This window comes from Mastigoproctus giganteus, chromosome 2 (assembly GCF_048544385.1).
Source record: "Mastigoproctus giganteus isolate SK-2022 chromosome 2, ASM4854438v1, whole genome shotgun sequence".
NCBI classification, from domain to species: domain Eukaryota; kingdom Metazoa; phylum Arthropoda; class Arachnida; order Uropygi; family Thelyphonidae; genus Mastigoproctus; species Mastigoproctus giganteus.
The window spans coordinates 222,870,464-222,888,567 of record NC_143576.1 but is presented as its reverse complement, the minus strand read 5'-3'; the positions used below and the strand labels follow the sequence as shown (position 1 = coordinate 222,888,567).

The 18,104-nt window shown below is 36.9% G+C and overlaps 1 protein-coding gene across 1 annotated transcript in view; it reads right to left on the bottom strand.

The window, feature by feature from the left end:
• Positions 1-6,364: 6,364 nt before the first annotated feature.
• LOC150090163 (uncharacterized) overlaps positions 6,365-18,104 on the bottom strand; it is a 66,517-nt gene continuing 54,777 nt past the window's right edge. Inside the window, exon 5 of the mRNA XM_090390182.1 lies at positions 6,365-7,300. Coding sequence (XP_090246308.1) covers positions 6,365-7,300 — 936 coding nt within the window. The remainder of the gene's footprint in view (positions 7,301-18,104) is intronic.

The following is an 18,104-nucleotide window of genomic DNA, read 5'->3' as shown; positions in this document are numbered from 1 at the left end:
GTCTCTATCATCTGTTTCCCAAAAACAAAGGCAGGAGGGTTATATGTGGATTTATTCCTTCTTGGAATTTTAAAAAAGGTGACATAAGTGGGAAAACATTTTAAATAGGAACGCTATAGATGTTAAAATAGGAATAGTACTTCATAGGCTTTTGATCATGATAACAGAAGAAAAGAGCACTAGAGGTTGGCTAGCACTATAAGCAGAAGTTTTAACAAGAGTTTATAATACTATACGTATTATGATTAGAAATTGACAGACAACTGAGAACTTTTATCTATTGTAAGAAATTAACTGTACATTATTTACTCCCAATTACAGTTTTTAATGCTACTTGTTGTTTGTAATGCTACTCATTGTTATATTTCACAATATGCCATTTTTATGGAAACAATGTTGTACGTGGGACAGTAAATTATTTTTCGCATGAGTAAGGTGGTAGATGACTTTCCTCAACCGGTGAAATACCACCACTTTGGTTATTGGAGGCTTGAAGTGGTGAAACCCATGTTTAGTCTCTAGAGCAAAGTTTCCGGCATCCCCCTCCCCCCATACTTCTCCTTCAACCCATGCACGGTACTAAGTACTATAGGTTTTGATACCTTTCGTGTTTGGGGTTTTCATAAACAAAAAAAAAAAAAAAAAAACCAACACTCGCTTACTAAAGTTATTTGTGTTTGCCCTTCCAATATTTCTCGTTTGTCTCTGCACTGACTGAAATAAGATGCCACTTGCTAAAGTTAGATACGTACATGATGTTCCTTAAAAGTGTAAGGATTAGCAAAACATCCCCCGTCTTTTATTTTATTGGCTGGTTTTGATATTTGTCCCTGTTTCTGTGCTACTTCAACTTTACTTTGTTCCTATGTCAATGTCCCACCTTTTGTTATAAGACTATATTTTAAAGCAATAGATGTGCTCCTTCCTCTGTTCAAAGTGTATTTGTCCCATGACTATTACTTTTAGTTTGCTCACAGCTGTGCTCTAAAATAGTCAGAAAACTGTGCTTGCAAGCCATAACATTGTTGATTTTACTATTTTCTTTTTTAACAATGGGCAAGTTCCCTGTAAGGAGTATTCCATCCACGAGTGCAAATACTGAAAGTGACGAGACCAAAAAAAAGAAACAAAAATTAGTGTGCACAGTATAGAGATAATTATTTGTCTTTTGGTTTTTTCTGGTGTGGTGATAAAACATGCCCAACCCAGTGTCTTGTGTGCAGAGAAAAACTCAGCAATGTTGCTACAGTTCCCAGTAAACTGAAACTGGCATTTCTCAACAAAACATTCTTTTCTGGAATGCAAAGATGTCAATTATTTTTAACAGTTGTTGCAATGAAACAAAAAACAGGCAACATTCACGACTCTGTCGGTATGTGTTTGGGAAAAAGTACAGGAAGCTAGCTATAAAGTAGCCGAACTTATCGTAAAGGCCAAGAAGCCACACATAACAGCCAAAACTTTGTTAATGCCAGCTTGTAAAGAGATGGTGAAAATAGTCCTGTGCCCAGAAGCTGATAATGAAATTTCAAAAATTCCACTCTCAGCTGGCACAATTAGTCACAGAGTCAGTGATATGTCCTGTGACACTGGACATTATGAAGGAGAAACTAGACAGCAGTCAAAAGTTCTCGCTTCAGATTGACAAGTCCACAGATGTTAGCGTTCACGCTGAACTTCTTGCCAACATTTGGTTCATCAATGGAGATGTAATTGCAACAAATTTCTTTTTTTTTTACAAAGTACTGTACTACCGAGCGAGCCACCGATGAAGAAATATTTCATGTTACTAATGAATATGAGCTCCAAAATGAATTAAATTGAAAGGATTGTGTTAGTGTTTGCACAGACGGAGCCACTTCGATGACAGGTCAATTTAAAGGCTTTGTAGCTAAAGTGCGTTAAGTGAATCCTGACGATGTGATCAGTCTTATTCACCATGAAGATTTGTTGCCAAGTCTTTGCCATATGTTCTGAAAGTTATGCTGGACAAAGCAGTAAAAGTCACAAAATTCATCAATTTGCAGCTTTTTCCATTTTGTGTCAGGAAATGGGATCTGAACACAGCACCACACTCCTGCTACACACAGAAGTACGTTGGTTGACACGTGGTAAAGTGTAAACGTGCTTTTTTGAACTTAAGGAGGAGTTACAGACATTTTTAACAGTTGAGGGGCATGAGTATGCAGAGTTATTTGCAGATGATATATGGGTGACTAAGTTGGCATCTTTCAAATATTTTCATTTACTTGAATGAGCTGAACCGAAAAATGCAAGGCAAGAACGAAAATCTTTTTACAAGTATGGATAAGATTCAAGGCTCCCAGAATAAGCTGGATTTGTGGATACAACACATTGTAAACGGGTCGTTTGAGATGTTTCCAACTGTATGGACGCTTGCTGCTAGTAATAAAGCGGCGATGGACTTAATTAAGAACATTTAGATAACTTGCAGAAGAAGGACAATTATTTTGGAGCGTTGAAGTTTTCAACTGGGTTCATGATCCATTTTGTTGCAGATGCAAAATCGCACAAGACTGCAGCAATAATTCATACACAGCATGGGTTTGTTAATGGAAAGTCTTGTCTGACCAATTTGATTGGATCCTATGATGTGGTTACAAAGGAACTGGATGCAAAAAATTATTTTGATATCATATATTTGGATTTTAGGAAAGCTTTTGACACTCTTGCGCATGGAAGACTACTGTACAAATTGGAGCAGTATGGTATTAAGGGTAAGTTGCTACAATGGTTTAAAGGAAGGTTGAGTGGGAGAAGACAGAGTGGTAATCAATGGAAGCTGCTCTTCGTAGACTAATGTTATTAGTGGAGTCCCCCAGGGTTCAGTGTTGGGCCAACTGTTGTTTTGTATATTTGTCAATGATATTGCTGAAGGTATATCAGGCTTAATGTCAAAGTTTGCAGATGATACAAAGGTTGGCAGGGTTGTTAATGACAATAATGGCAGTGTGCTACTGCTATTTGGTTTTTAGGAGCATTAGCAACTAAGGCCATATTGCTCTGGGATATACGGTGGTCATTCCATGACCTTTCCGCATTCTCCATATTTGGTGGTGACGGGCTCGAACCCCGGTCTAATCAAGAAGCGTGTGCTACGCACTGCTGCTCCTTCCCACCTGGCTACGGAGGCGCCTAGTGTGCTACTGCAACAGGTTCTATAAAATTTGGGCAGATGGGCTGAGAAGTGGCAACTGAAGTTTAACAACATTGACAAGTGCAAAGTACTGCATATGGGTAGAAGTAAACCCAGAAAAACATACCAACTGTGTGGTGCTACACTTAGGGTGGTAGAAAATGAAAAGACCTGGGAGTAAGGTTGCAGTCAGATATGAAATGTTCTGTGCAGTGCAGACAGGCAGCCAGAGCAACTCATGGGGTATTGTCAATGATATATAGGATTTTGCTAGTTGGGAAATGGAGGTGATTATCCCTTTGTATAAGGTAATGGTCAGGCTACACCTTGAGTACTGCGTACAGGTCTGGAGGCCTCTTTTTAAGAAGGATGTAGATTTGCTTCAGCGAGTACAGAGAAGGGCAACAAGATTGGTGAGGGGAACGAAAGGGTGGTCTTAACAAGAAAGGCTTAAGTTCTACAAATTGTATCTGGAGATTAGACACCTGTAAGGTGGTTTGATTGAGGTGTGTGGGGCCTTGAATAGGTTGAGTAGGCTCAATTCTGGTGGGATTCTTCCTCATGCTTGGATTGTGGGCCTGAGGGGGCATAGGTTGGGGTTGAGAAGGCACAGTTGGTTCATCTGGTTGGTTGGAACAACTGTTTCAACCAACAAGATAAACCAACCTTTTCAGGGTGAAAAGCTCAGTGTAGATAACATGGGAGCAACTTTATTCTGTGATGGATTAGCCACAATTATTAAAGGATCTTGTTTCATCGTAAATTTACAACACAGATGAGACAGGACTTTATAGGCGAGCAATGCCCTATCGCACATTGGCATCTGAACAAGAAAGAAATGCACCAGGATATAAAATTAGCAAAGCAGGATAACAATTTTATGCTATGCAAATGCTTCGGAGGATAACACATCTGCAGAAACTAAACACAAAAAACTTCTTGTCGAGAGAAGTCAGCTTCAGTAAGTCCTACTCTCTGAAGATGATTTAGATAACGCTGTTGGTCCTGTAAAATTCTCCACATTGTCATAGTCACATCCAACATTCTCTGCTGTTACTATCTTTTGGGTGCTGTCACCATTGTTTTCTTCAGCATGATTAAGGATCCGTTCTTCCAAATCAACAGTTCTGATGCTGATGTGTCTACCACCATCTGACTCATTTTCTAAATGAACCAGTTTCTGCAAGTTGTTCATGTATTCTCTGAAAGAACTTCTTATTTGGCACACGACAATTAGGGAAGTTTTCTGTATACAGACATCTTGCCTTGGCTGCGCTGCAACTAGCAAGTCCATACATGAGATGCATGTCTGCCATCTCTCAAATTTGAATAAGCCTCCATTATCACAGCAAATGCACAACATCAAAATGTTAACAATCAGCTCAAATGTAATGTCCTTGTCAGAACTAAGAAATCACTCAAAGAATGATATGGGATTGTGCTTACAGAACTTCAGCAAGGCCCTCGATGAGACACTGAGACAGAGACAGAGGGTATTAATCAATGGGTGCTGCCCTTCGTGGACTAATGTTATTAGTGGAGTCCCACAGGGTTCGGTGTTGGGTCCTCTGTTGTTTTGTATATTTATCAATGATATTGATGAAGGTATATCAGGCTTAATGTCGAAGTTTGCAGATGATACAAAGGTTGGCAGGGTTGTTAATGACGGTAATGGCAGTGTGCTACTGCAACAGGATCTAGATAATTTGGGCAGATGGGCTAAGAAGTGGCAAATGAAGTTTAACCTTGACAAATGCAAAGTACTGCATATGGATAGAGGTAACCTGAGAGAAAAGTACCAACTGTTTGGTACTACACTTAAGGTGGTAGAAAATGAAAAAGACCTGGGAGTAATTGTGCAGTCAGATATGAAGTTTTCTGAGTAATGCAGACAGGCTGCCAGGGCAGGTCATGGGGTTTTGTCAATGATATATAGGAATTTTGCTAGCAGGGAAAAGGAGGTGATTGGCCCTCTGTATAAGGCAATGGTCAGGCCACGCCTTGAGTACTGTGTATAGGTCTGGAGGCTTCATTTTAGGAAGGATGTAGATTTGCTTGAGCATGTACAGAGAAGGGCAACACGATTGGTAAAGGGAATGAAGAGATCCTCTTATCAAGAGAGGCTTAAGTTCTGCAAATTGCAGTGGCTGAAGACTAGGCACCTGCGCAGTGATCTGATTGAGGTATATAAGGCCTTGAATGGGTTGAGCACGCTGAATTCTGATGGGATCCTTCCACTTGTTCTGATTACGAACCTAAGGGTCATAAATTCAAATTAAGAAAAGACATATGTAGAATAGATGTGCAGAAATTTGCTTTTAGCCGCGGGTGATTAATTGCTGGAACAAACTTCCATCTGTCGTTGTGGAAGTTGATAGGTTAAATAAATTTAAGGAGGAACTGGACAGGCATTTGGAGAGAATGGTGTGATTTTTTTTTTTTTTTGGCTGATGCTGCATAAGCTCATACACTTGCTTTCTTGCATCACATGCCACTACTACTACTGAGCATTTATTTGTACACAGTTGATTGAACCAGCCATGCTAATTCAATCTGCAGTAAGAATTGCTGGAACACAAAAATGGCTGTAACTCGGAAACAAGGTAAAATCAGATCTACGTTTACGTAAACCTTTTTTGTTTTTAGGTCCTAAAAACAAAAACTACGTGGTTTGCTTCTAGTCAATAATCATGTCCAAACTTTCAAATCATCAGTAAACTGAGATTCCCATGTATTCCCACTTCAAGGTCATTATGGTACTTCCTAATTATCACTTAAATGTTAATACAAAAATCAATGTGCTTTTTTCTTGGAAGTAATGTGTAGTACAGATGAGTGGACAATCTGGTTGAAGAGGGCAAACAGCTGTTTTCTTGAATGCATGGAGGGTGGGGAGGGAAGGGGCTTTCCAGACTCCTAACTACTTGGAGTGAACAGCAACATTTTTGGGAAGCAGAGTTGTATCAGCAACCCATCACATTGAATCAGTGCTATAGCTGGGGACAATTGTATATTGAATGATCAGTAAGAATTCACATTAAAGCAAGAATAAAAATTATAAATACACTAACCGAAAGACAACTTTAATTATACTATAAACAAAAAAAATAAACACACTAAATAAAACTATTTAGCAAAATATTAATTATTAAAAAAAAATGCTATATCAGTTCAGCAGTAAAGAGAGCACTGTCAACTGTACACTCTTTAGTTTGACTTGAAAGAATTAGACACCCCATTACTTTCTAAGTTCACATTATTTACTTTGATAGTTGTGCAGTTCTCTTCAGCGGTGCCATTCTTTTCTAAAGAAGATAAAATAACTGAATTTAAAGGGTGAAATAATTCATGGTCTATGACTGGTGTAATTTCATAAACCATATTTTCAACTTCATTTGAAACCTTCCAGTTTGTTTTACTTACAGCCAGAGATTTTTTTTGCTTCTTTTGGCGGAAGTGAGATTTCATGTGTGCTTTTAGTTCTTGCTTTTCAATAAAAGCTCGTCCACATATCTCACAGACTTGCTCTCGTTTACCAATATGTCTTTTAATATGTTTCCACATGTTACAATTAAGCCGAAATGCCTTTCCACAATACTTACATATGTGACTTTTTACACTTCGATGCAAATCTTTGTGTGCCCTAAAAGTGCTCTTTGCACGAAATGTTTTGTCACATAAGTCACATTTAAAACGTTTAACGTCACTATGCATATACATATGAGATTTGAGGTATTCTTTTCTTTTGTAGCACCTTCCACAAATATCGCATCTGTGTGGCTTTTCATCTGTATGAATAATATTATGTTTGCGAAAAGCACTTTTATTGCTAAAAGCTGCACTGCACATGCCACATTTGAATGGCCTGATATCAGTGTGGCTCTCCATATGAGTTTTTAAATTGCCTTTAGTTTTATATGCATTTCCACAATATTCACAAACAAATTCTTTTTCAACAGCATGAGATGCTAAATGAGCCTGCAGGTCTGCCTTTGTTATAAAACTTTTGCTGCAGATTTCACAAATCATATTCCTTTCTGGATGACCATGAATACGAAATATATGCTTCTTGATGGCACATTCACTTCCAAGTTGTTTCCCACACAATGTACATTTGTAAGGATTATCTTCTTTATGCACCAACTAATATAAAAATAAAAGGGGGAAAAAAAAGAAAAAATAAATATCAGCACTTACTGACCCATATATAAGTAATTTTTTAGTTTTTCAACTAATGTATATTCACAAATTCAGTCACAACTTTTTATATTTTTTTGAAAATCACTTAAAACTCAAATTCAATTTTTGTACAATATTGCCTAATGAAAGTTCAAGTGTGATACAAATGAAGAAGTTGTAAAAATTACAATAACAAAAAAAAACTGGTCTTTGTTAGTTGACTAAAATTTCATGTTAGTCAACTAATGTGAAATAAAGATTCACTCTCTAACATTAAGTTACTGGTTTCGGTATTATTTTTGTAAGAATATTTCTGTCAGAAGAGCTGTAGAATATCCAGTATGAAACGTCATTAGCTCCATACACTGGTATTCTTAGTGTAGAAGATAGCACTTCTTGTAATACAGAGGTGAGGTGTTGTTATATTTAAAAATTTTGTGGTATTATAAAAAAAACTTATATGGTGTGATCAAAAAAATCCCCAGACTGACTCAGTACCCTGAAATTGCAGCATTGTCGATAGTTGCAACGTGTTCAGTGACTCAACTAGATACAGTAACATATGAATTCCCTGTTTATCTGCAGACAATCTGAATTGAAATTTTGCATTTCATTGCATTCAAAAATGAGTGATTTTACAGAACAGTGAATTTGCATAAAATTAGTGAAAAAAGTGCAACAGAAACCTGCAAAGTGATAAAATGTTTGAATAACACATGCCAATTCATCTTTCAGAGGAGATTTCATGTGTTATTTAGACTTTTTAGTGGTATACAGAGTTTAAAAAGGACTGCTGGTTCTTACTGTGGCCACCTTCATGGTTCAATTTCACATGTTCTGATCAGCAATGATCTGCGAAGGTGCTAGTGAAATCAGTATTTCTACAGGACTTGCCAATCAACATAAGATTTGGAAATGCAACACATTTCAACTAAGCCTGTGTCTTGAATTCTCACTAATGATCACAGCGTTCTCACATGTCATGATCTTCATCAAAATGCTGCTGACACACACACACACACACACACACACACACACACACACACACACACACACACACACACACACACACACACACACACACACTTCCATCATTACTGGTGGCTAATCATGGGAACTGCAGCAATTGGAAAACGAGAATGATGTTATGACAATGATGTTTAGACAAATGCTGGTCCTGCCATCTACTAGAAGTAAATATGAGTGATTGTTCCTTGAGCAAAGCAGTCAAAGTCGGCAGAAATTTCTTGCCATTTCAGAATGTAGCGTAAGCCAAACTGCACCGCACCTCTCTCCTGTGTCTGTGTTGTGGAGGGACAATGGAACAAAGAGCAAACATCAATGGTTGTGTTAGACTGGAAATACCACAAACATTTCAAATGATGAAGCAAGTGTATGAGAATTGTCTATCTCGTGTACGAGTGTTTGAGTAGCATAAATGTTTTGCCCATGGAAAAGAATCACTGGAACACAATGAACATCTGGGCCCATAAAAAATGGTTAGAATGCCATGATTGAAAGCGTGAGGGAAATCATTACCAATGACTGGTGTGCAACACTCCGAATGATTTCAGAAGACCTGTGCGTTAATAAGGAAACCATTCGACAAATAATAACTCAGGATTTGAAGAAAACAAAGGCCTGAATGCAGTTGGTTCCACAATCATTAACAGACAGTTAAAGGCAGGTGAGAGTTGAACACTACAGAGAACTCACTGAGGCCGTTGAAAGCAAACCTAACTTCCTGAATTCAATTGTTATGGATGATGATGAGACATGGTGTTTTCAGTATGACCCCACAATAAAGTGACAAAGTGCAGAGTGGAAGTCGGCAAACTTGCCCAAATCAAAAAAGTTCAAGAAAGGTCAAAAATCAAAACCACACACAACACTTTTTACGATAGCAAGGAAATTAAACAAAGAGTTTGTGCCCAATGGCCAAAGTGTTACTGCTGCCTACTATCTGGACTTTTGAAATGTTTGTTGCAGAGAATCCATCACGTGCGGCCTTGATACGGAGATGGCAGTTGACTCGTCTTGCATGACAACACACCAAGCCACAAGGCCCTCTTTGTGAAGTTTTTGTTGTTTCAAGATGTCTATGTTATTACATTGTGATAACACTATTTTTCACACAGGATCTTGTTACCATATGAAAGGAATTTACTGAAATTTCTTTACAGCACAATTGTTATCTTTCTAATATTGACTAAACGTATCAACCATACATTAATGAATTCATGAATTTTAAAACGAGAATTAAGAAAATTCTGAACAGTCTTAATAAGAGTGACTAAAAATTTCTTGATTAATATCAAAATGTTCTGAACTCATACATATACCTTTTAAATCCATTTGGTTTAAAATACATCCATTTCAGTTTAAACCCATTTAAACTGAAATGGATGTATTTTGGTCCCTTTGGCTTTGAATTAGTGAGATTTTATTTTATGCATCACATTTACAATACAACCTGAATCTTTTCAGATTTTGTCATTAGTATGTAATTAGGTGCTTACTATATTAAAATGCAATTCTTGAAACGTAAAAAATAAAATAAAAACCATTCACTTGAATTAGTATGACTTCTGAGTTCGTTTTGAAGAATTCAGTGGATTAAAGTTTGGCTCAATAGAAGAGACAATACAGTTTTCAGAATCTTGAAACCACTGGATAGTGTGTAGCTATTTCTTTATAAATACTACACCAGTAGTTGGTAAATATTTATTTTTTTTCAAAATTTTTCACTAACTGGATATGGCAATGGTTTAGATTAGGATCTTCATCTGCTTTCGGGTAACTATAATCACATAGTGCACTGGTCTGGCTAAACATTTTCTGTGTATATTCCATCACTATTATAATAGCATAGCTGAAGATCGTTTCTTTAGCTAAAAATCAGATGAACAGAAAAAAAATAATAATAGTTGACATTGTGGGGAAAAGAGTTTGTGAGGATGAGAGGATTGTATACATGGAAATAAGACAGAACTGAGATTAGATCTGTGAAATGAATTCTGAAGTTTTCAGGAATTTTAGTTCTTTTTTCAGATGTGTTTGTTTTATTAGTTTGACTATTAATAATGGAATAAACGTTTGGGGTGCTCTGAGGCTGTGCTATGGTAAGTGGAGTTTTTTTAGATGTGTTATACACATCAAAAAACTTCACTTACCATAGCACAGCCTCAGAGCACCCTTCAACTTGCTTAACACACACATGCCTCTAATTACAGATCTAGTCTGGGTGCGAGGTTAGCCTGTGCAGACATTGCTCCTTAAAGCTCTTCAAACAGAGAAGTTTTTCCTGATTTATTTTCTGCTTTATTAGTTTAAATTGTCATATTAACTTATTTTCTAGAGTAGCTTTATATTCCTAGTTACGATACTTAGTTTAAAGTTTAACTTAGACAGAGATTTCGTAGATATTACTTAGTATCGGTAACGGTATCAAATCCACGTGTCACAAATTGAACGAGAGGTCTTTTAACCAAATTTAGTCGATTTATTAACCAATTGTTATATCAAATTATCTTCTATAAGTAGATTATAGACCTAGTCAGGATCCTTAGTTTATTCTAAATTGAGATAGCGAGATTTCGAAACTAATCAATACTTACGAGTCCGTAGAAATACTGTTCGTGAATTCCCGCCATTTTTACACGATAGCATAAGCTTAGTGTAGTATACTGCATAATATAATATTGTCAATTAATCAGTAAATCTATTAATCTTGATAAACTTTATTGTCAATTAAATTGTATTTTTAACTCTATAAATATATATAACGACTTAATCGTAACAAATAATTAATACATAACTATAGTGGTACACGTGATACGGAAGTTGTATAAAGGGAACACTAGATAACGAAAAAAAAAAAAAAAATATATATATATATATATATATATATATAACATAACTGTTTTGGGATATAACTTAAGGATTTAATTTTTGTTTTAAATTTTATTGAATTAAATTGGAATCATGACTCTGACCAGAGCAGCAAAGCAAAAGGCTCAAGCTAATGGGAGTGCTGTGGTTCAGGGGAGAACTGAGGGGGGCAGTTGCCCTCTGAATCACAGTCTATTAAAATGCACTGTTTGCTTGATGTTTGCGGAGCAGTCGGGTACGGGACATGATACTGCCAAGGGGGATGTCTTTGTGTGTGCACGATGTAAGGAGTGCAAGGAAATCAGGCGACAACTCAGCGTTGTTATGGGCCTTTATGAGACCTTGAAGGACAGGGTGGATGCCCTCGAAGGAAATAAATTGAGGGGCCCATCAAGCTCTCAGCTGCCCACATCAACGCCAGAGCTTGCACTTGGTCATCAGGCAACACAGGGGCAGCCCCCTAGGCAGAATGCGCTGGTCCCACAGGAACTAGTAGTTGTTGGTGACTATATTGTCAGGGAAACGGGGAACATGCTTTGTAAAAAGGATAGGTGGAATAGGACCAGGGTATGTCTGCCAGGGGCAAAGGTTGATGACGTTGTAGAGCGGATATCATCTTTTAAGGGCACAAAAGGTGATATAGTTGTACACGTTGGCACTAATGATATTAAGAGTAGGAGACCGGCGGAATTACTTAGCAAGTACAGGTCACTGTTGAAAAAAAGCCGTGAATTAGGGTTGAACTTGGAAAGTGTCTGCAATTCTGCCCAGACACGATAGGAGGGAGTATATGATGAGAGCCTTGTCGATCAATTCGGCCCTGGAGGGATTGTGCAAGGCTCAAGGGGTAGAATTTTTTTCAGCCTGGACTGTACTTGTTAACAGGAGAGATTGCTTCTACAGGGATGGGATACACTTAAATAGAAAGGGTGCAAGAATTTTTGCTGATGCTGTCAAGGCAGTGTTAGGTGGGTCGGAAAACTGCTAGTTGGGGGGGATACAAGGACTAATAGATTAACAGTAGCCACTGGCAGAGGTGGAAGTGATTCTTGCACTGCTTCTATTCAAATGAGCAGAAGTCTGAAAAACAAGATGCAGGATATTTCAGAGACTGCTGGTAGTCATTGCATTACAAGTAAACACATGGGTTGTGTTAGGGTAGCTAAGAATAGAAACAGGTGCATGTATACCTGCGTGTACACCAATGCTAGGAGTTTGGTAAATAAATTTGATGAATTTGAGGTATTGCTCAAAACATCAAAGGCAGATATTGTTGGGATATCAGAGACGTGGTGTCACACAGATATAAGTAATGCGGAACTGGAATTTGGGGAATACAATGTATATAGAAAGGATAGACAGGACAGGAGGGGAGGAGGGGTTATGATATTAATTAAGAAACACATAAAGTCAAAGGAAGTGAAGCCAGTTGACATCGATGGACAGGGCAGTGTCGAGTCAGTTTGGTGTGACATAAGCATAGGGAAATCAAAATTGAGAGTAGGAGTGTGCTATAGGCCTAATGACTCTGATGAGTATAATAATATATTGTACAGGGAAATAGAGTGGGCCAGTAAATCAGAGTCTTATAATGGGGGATTTTAATTTCCCAGATATTGACTGGAATTTGTGGGTTGGTCACTCGCACACTAGCAAGGCTTTTGTGGATTTATTGGATGATTGTTTTCTACATCAGCATGTTCGTGAGGCAACAAGAGGGAGCAATACTCTTGATCTGATTATCAGTAGTGATTCTTCATGCATTAAGAACCTGCAGATAAATGAACCACTAGGTGGCAGTGATCACAGTGTGTTGAAGTGGGATTTACTCAAGGAGGTAACTACCATCAGAGGTAAAGGGAAGGGTTTTTGTTTTCGTAAAGGCGACTATGATGGTCTGAGACAGTATTTAAATTCTATACAGTGGGACCAACTGATGATGTTACCAACAGCAAACTCAAAATGGGAAGCATTCAAGGAACTAATCTTGGTGGCTACCAGGCTTTACATACCAACTAAGAAATATTGTTCAAGGTTTAGGCCTAAATGGTTGTCAGATGGACTAATGAGACATGTGGCAGAGAAGAAAAATGCATGGGATACATACAAATTAATGGGTGACATGGAAGCCTATGATAGATATGATATAAGTTGGTCTGTAACCAAGTCACAAAGGAGATTAGGCAGGCAAAGGCAGACTACGAAAAATCCTTGGCAAAGGATGCAAAGAAAAACAGAAAGGAGTTCTTTACATACTTGAACTCAAGAAGGAAAGGGATGAATCAGATTGGTCCACTGGATATTGATGGTTCAACAGTTGAGGATCCTGCTCAGGTGGCTAACAATCTAAACGAGTATTTTGCATCTACATTCACGCATGAGGAGTTATTCAGGAAGGAGAATGATGTAGGTAAAGTAAACATTGGCAGTGAGCTGGATGATTTTGTAGTAACTGAGAGGAAAGTGGAGGAGAGATTGTTGAGGATAAACATAAAAAAGGCACCTGGGGTGGATGGGATCTATCCAGTTATATTAAAGGAGGCAGCAAAGGAAGTATGCAAACCCCTAGCCATAATTATGAGAGCTTCTTTGGACTCAGGGGAGGTACCCATAGACTGGAGATGTGCAAATGTAACCCCAATTCACAAAGGAGGATCAAAGGCTGACACAAGTAATTATAGACTTGTTAGTTTAACTTCTGTTCCAGGTAAATTAATGGAGGCACTGGTTAAAGAAGCACTGCAGGATCATCTAGACAAGAATTCAGTTATAGCTCAGACGCAGCATGGTTTTGTTAAGGGCAGGTCTTGCCTGACCAATTTGATTGGATACTATGATGTAGTCACAAAAGAACTGGATGCAGGGAATAACTTTGATATTATATATTTGGATCTTAGAAAGGCTTTTGATACTGTTGCACATGGAAGACTGCTGCACAAATTGGAGCAGTGTGGCATTGGAGGCAAATTGCTGCTATGGATAAGGGGATGGTTGAGTGGCAGAAGACAGAGAGTGGTAATCAATGGACACTGCTCAACGTGGACTAATGTTATTAGTGGAGTTCCTCAAGGTTCAGTGTTGGGTCCATTGTTGTTTTCGGTGTTTATGAATGATATTGATGATGGGATATCAAGTTTAATGTCTACGTTTGCAGATGATACAAAGGTTGGCAGGGTCGTTAAGGACACTACTGACGCTATGCTGCTGCAACAGGATCTGGAAAGGTTGAACAGATGGGCTGAGAGGTGGCAAATGAAGTTTAACATTGACAAATGTAAAGTACTACATATGGGTAACAGTAACCCCAGAGCAATGTATCAACTCTGCGGTACTACACTGACAGTGGTGGAGAATGAAAAGGACCTGGGGGTAATTGTGCAGGCAGATATGAAGTTCTCTGAGCAGTGCAGACGAGCTGCAAGAGTAGCTCATGGTGTCTTGTCAATGATATACAGGAATTTTTCTAGCAGGGATAAGGAGGTGATCATTCCCTTGTATAAGGCAATGGTTAGGCCACATCTTGAGTACTGTATACAGGTCTGGAGGCCTCATTTCAAGAAGGATGTAGAGCTGCTGGAACGGGTACAGAGAAGGGCAACAAGATTAGTAAATGGAACAAAGGGTTGCTCTTACGAAGAAAGGCTTAAGTTTTGCAAATTACAGAGTCTGGAGACTAGGCACCGGCGAGGTGATCTGATAGAGGTGTATAAGGTTTTGAATGGTTTGAGCATGCTCAATGCCATGGGATTCTTCATCTTTCTCAGAATAATCACCTCAGAGGGCATAAATTCAAATTGAGGAAGGACGGATGTCGGATAGATGTGCGGAAATTTGCCTTTGGCCAGCGGGTGGTTGGTTGGTGGAACCGACTTCCATCACTTGTTGTTGAAGTTGATAGCCTAAACAAATTTAAAGCTCAACTGGACAGGTATTTCGAACGAACGGAGGGGTGAAATGGGAGAGGGTTTTTTTTTTTTTTTTTTTGGCTGATGCTGAATAAGCTTGCTTTCTTGCATCATATGCCTCTACTAATGCTAATGCTAATGCTAATTATATTTAACTATACATTATGTAATGTATAGTTTATAATGTACTTCAACAACTCTCACATCCAGAACACAAATTTTTCTAAATGTGTGAAAATTTAAAAATTAAGAACAATACTTGCATCAAAATGAATGGATTAGTGAAGTGGGAAAGTTTTTTTTTTTTATTTGGTTGATGCTGTATAAGCTTGCTTTCTTGAATCATGTGCCTATGCTAATGCTAAAAAATATTGCTAAATTGTTAGATGCTTCTCCTCAAACAATGACACACATTATTCACTAGTGAATTCTCATATTACTGTTTTCTTGATATTCATATCTCAATCCTTTATACCTCTTTCCCAAGATTGTCAAATATTTAGTTCAAGAATGGGAAACTCTTAGTGATTTGATAGAAAAAAGGGTGCAAGTCTGCATTTTTTTATTTTAGAAGAAAATTTTAACCTCCCACAACTCCTACAGTGGCTGAAGGATGTGTGGTGTGTCATTTCTCTGAATTTGAGAGTCAAAAGATATCCTCCCATGTAATGTTCTCCATTAACGATTTTTGAACTGTCCCTAATTAGGAATATCAATAAATGTTTACAGCTCTTTCCCAAAATGAAATATGCAAAATCAAAATAAAAACTGAGGGCATCAGACCTCAACATCCAAAATAAGATTTCTAAATATAACTTATTTCTTAATATTTTTTCTTAATATAATAACTTAACATTTCATTAAACAATGAAAAATTTGATTCTTGCCAAGTAAAAATCACATTAATATGACATTTTATTTTTTCATTTTTACTATTAGTTGTGCCCCCGTATCCGCTGATTCAGTTACCTACAGTTAACCACAGAAAAAAAAAACGAAAAAACTTAACACATACTACTCGTGTATTCAATACAATGCTTCCTTTTATTTTTTACGATGTCGATTTTAAATCGAATAGCTTCCCTTTATTTTTTACAAGGTTGCGTATGGTTTGTTCACCAACATTATAATGGTTCTTTAGAGATTTAACAGATGCACCGTTTTTAAACTTTTGAATAATTTCAAGTTTTTGTTTAATCTTGAAAGCACAATTCTTGTGTTTGCCCAACATTTTCACAATTTCTAAACAAAAAAAAAAATAGTTACTATATAAAAAAAAAAAATTCCGACATTCCTGACATAAATATACAAAATGTCCTTTTGCGGTGTGACGGAACATAACAATTGACGCAACACCCTAAATCAAACTAAATATTTGGTCTTTTTTTTTTTTTTTTGTTTTGAGCGGTAGGCATGAAGACAGTGGGGGTTGCAAGATAATAGGTACACTAATCCCCCAAAGACGACCTATAACGCCAGTTCTTGTCACTTATTTATGACTTGCAAAATATCTGTTTATTCCTATTCTAGTTATTACTTGAATTTTATGATTTCTGGTTGATTTTTTCCTTTTAATTTGGAGTCTTGAAGTGTTCCGGTAAATCGAGAGTCTGCTGTACTTTATCATTACCGTATTTAATATTGATAATGTCTTTCTGTGTGTTTAATTTATCAATTAAATTTTATTATACATATGTATGTATGTATGTACAAGATAATCACTTTATAAAAGGGGTTAGCAGGTGTTCACTTATATCTGCAGTTTCAGCTATCCACGGTAGGTCTTGGAACGTATCCCCCACGGATACGGGGGTCTTACTGTATTATGTAATAATTTTATAAGTTATGATTTCTTTTCATTTGTGCTATGTGTTCCAATTGTAATATTCCTAATAAACAGTTTTAGAAATTACTGTGTTATTTAAAAAAATCGTTTTAAAAGGAGTTAGATAAATCATGCGGTAGATAGTTGAAAATCCAAACGTCAATAATCCAAATGAGCCACCATTTTATTTTATTTTATAGTTACTAAAATAATTATAGTAAGCACCAGTTATTGTGATCACGTTTGTGAATTGAATTTTGATTCTATTAAACAGTAATTCTAATAAGTGAAAATCTGAGGAATATTATCTAAAGGCTATAAAAATGAAGATACCGTATAAAGTACAAATTTACACCTTTTTTCTCCTTACCAATTAACAAAATTAAATGATATGTGAAAATCGGAAGAATATTATCTGCAGGTTAGCAAAATAAAAATAAATTTACGCTTACGTACAGAGCTTAATTAATATACATACAGTACTAATGAAACATAACACTTTGTAATCTGTTATTCATATTCAACACTTTATAATCTGATATTTCTTCCCTGGTTTTTTTTGGGGGAGGGGGTATTTGTAAAATCTAAAACAGTAAAAAAAGATAAGCATCAATCAATAACAAAGAACATGACACACAGAAATTGCAACTAACATGATACATGCAAGTGAGATTGGAGTAAAAGATTCTGAACAGAGTTTTATTTTACCATACTGTAGTTTCCTTCATCCTTTAAAAGGAAGCAGAAATTTTTAACAACTGAATCAAAGATTGAGATTTTTAACAACTGAATCAAAGATTGAGATTTTTAACAGACTTTCAAAGGGAGAACGCAGGTCTTCGTTAGCAAAATTTTACAAGGTTGGAGAGTCAACCATAACAGATATTAAAAACAACAAGGAAAAAATTTTAAATGTTTGCATCAAAACTTGATTCAGATGGTGCAAAAAAAGAAAAACTATGAAAACAGCTCGAATATGCCATTATTTGTAGTTCACACAGAGACAAAGTTTAGGAGAACCCATATCTGGACCTATGTTTTGTAAAAAGGCACTGGATTTTAAAAAAAATTAGCCAGTCCCATAGATTTTAAAGCCAGTGTTTTTATTTCTAAACTTACTAAACTTTTTTTTTTAGTCTCCAGAACA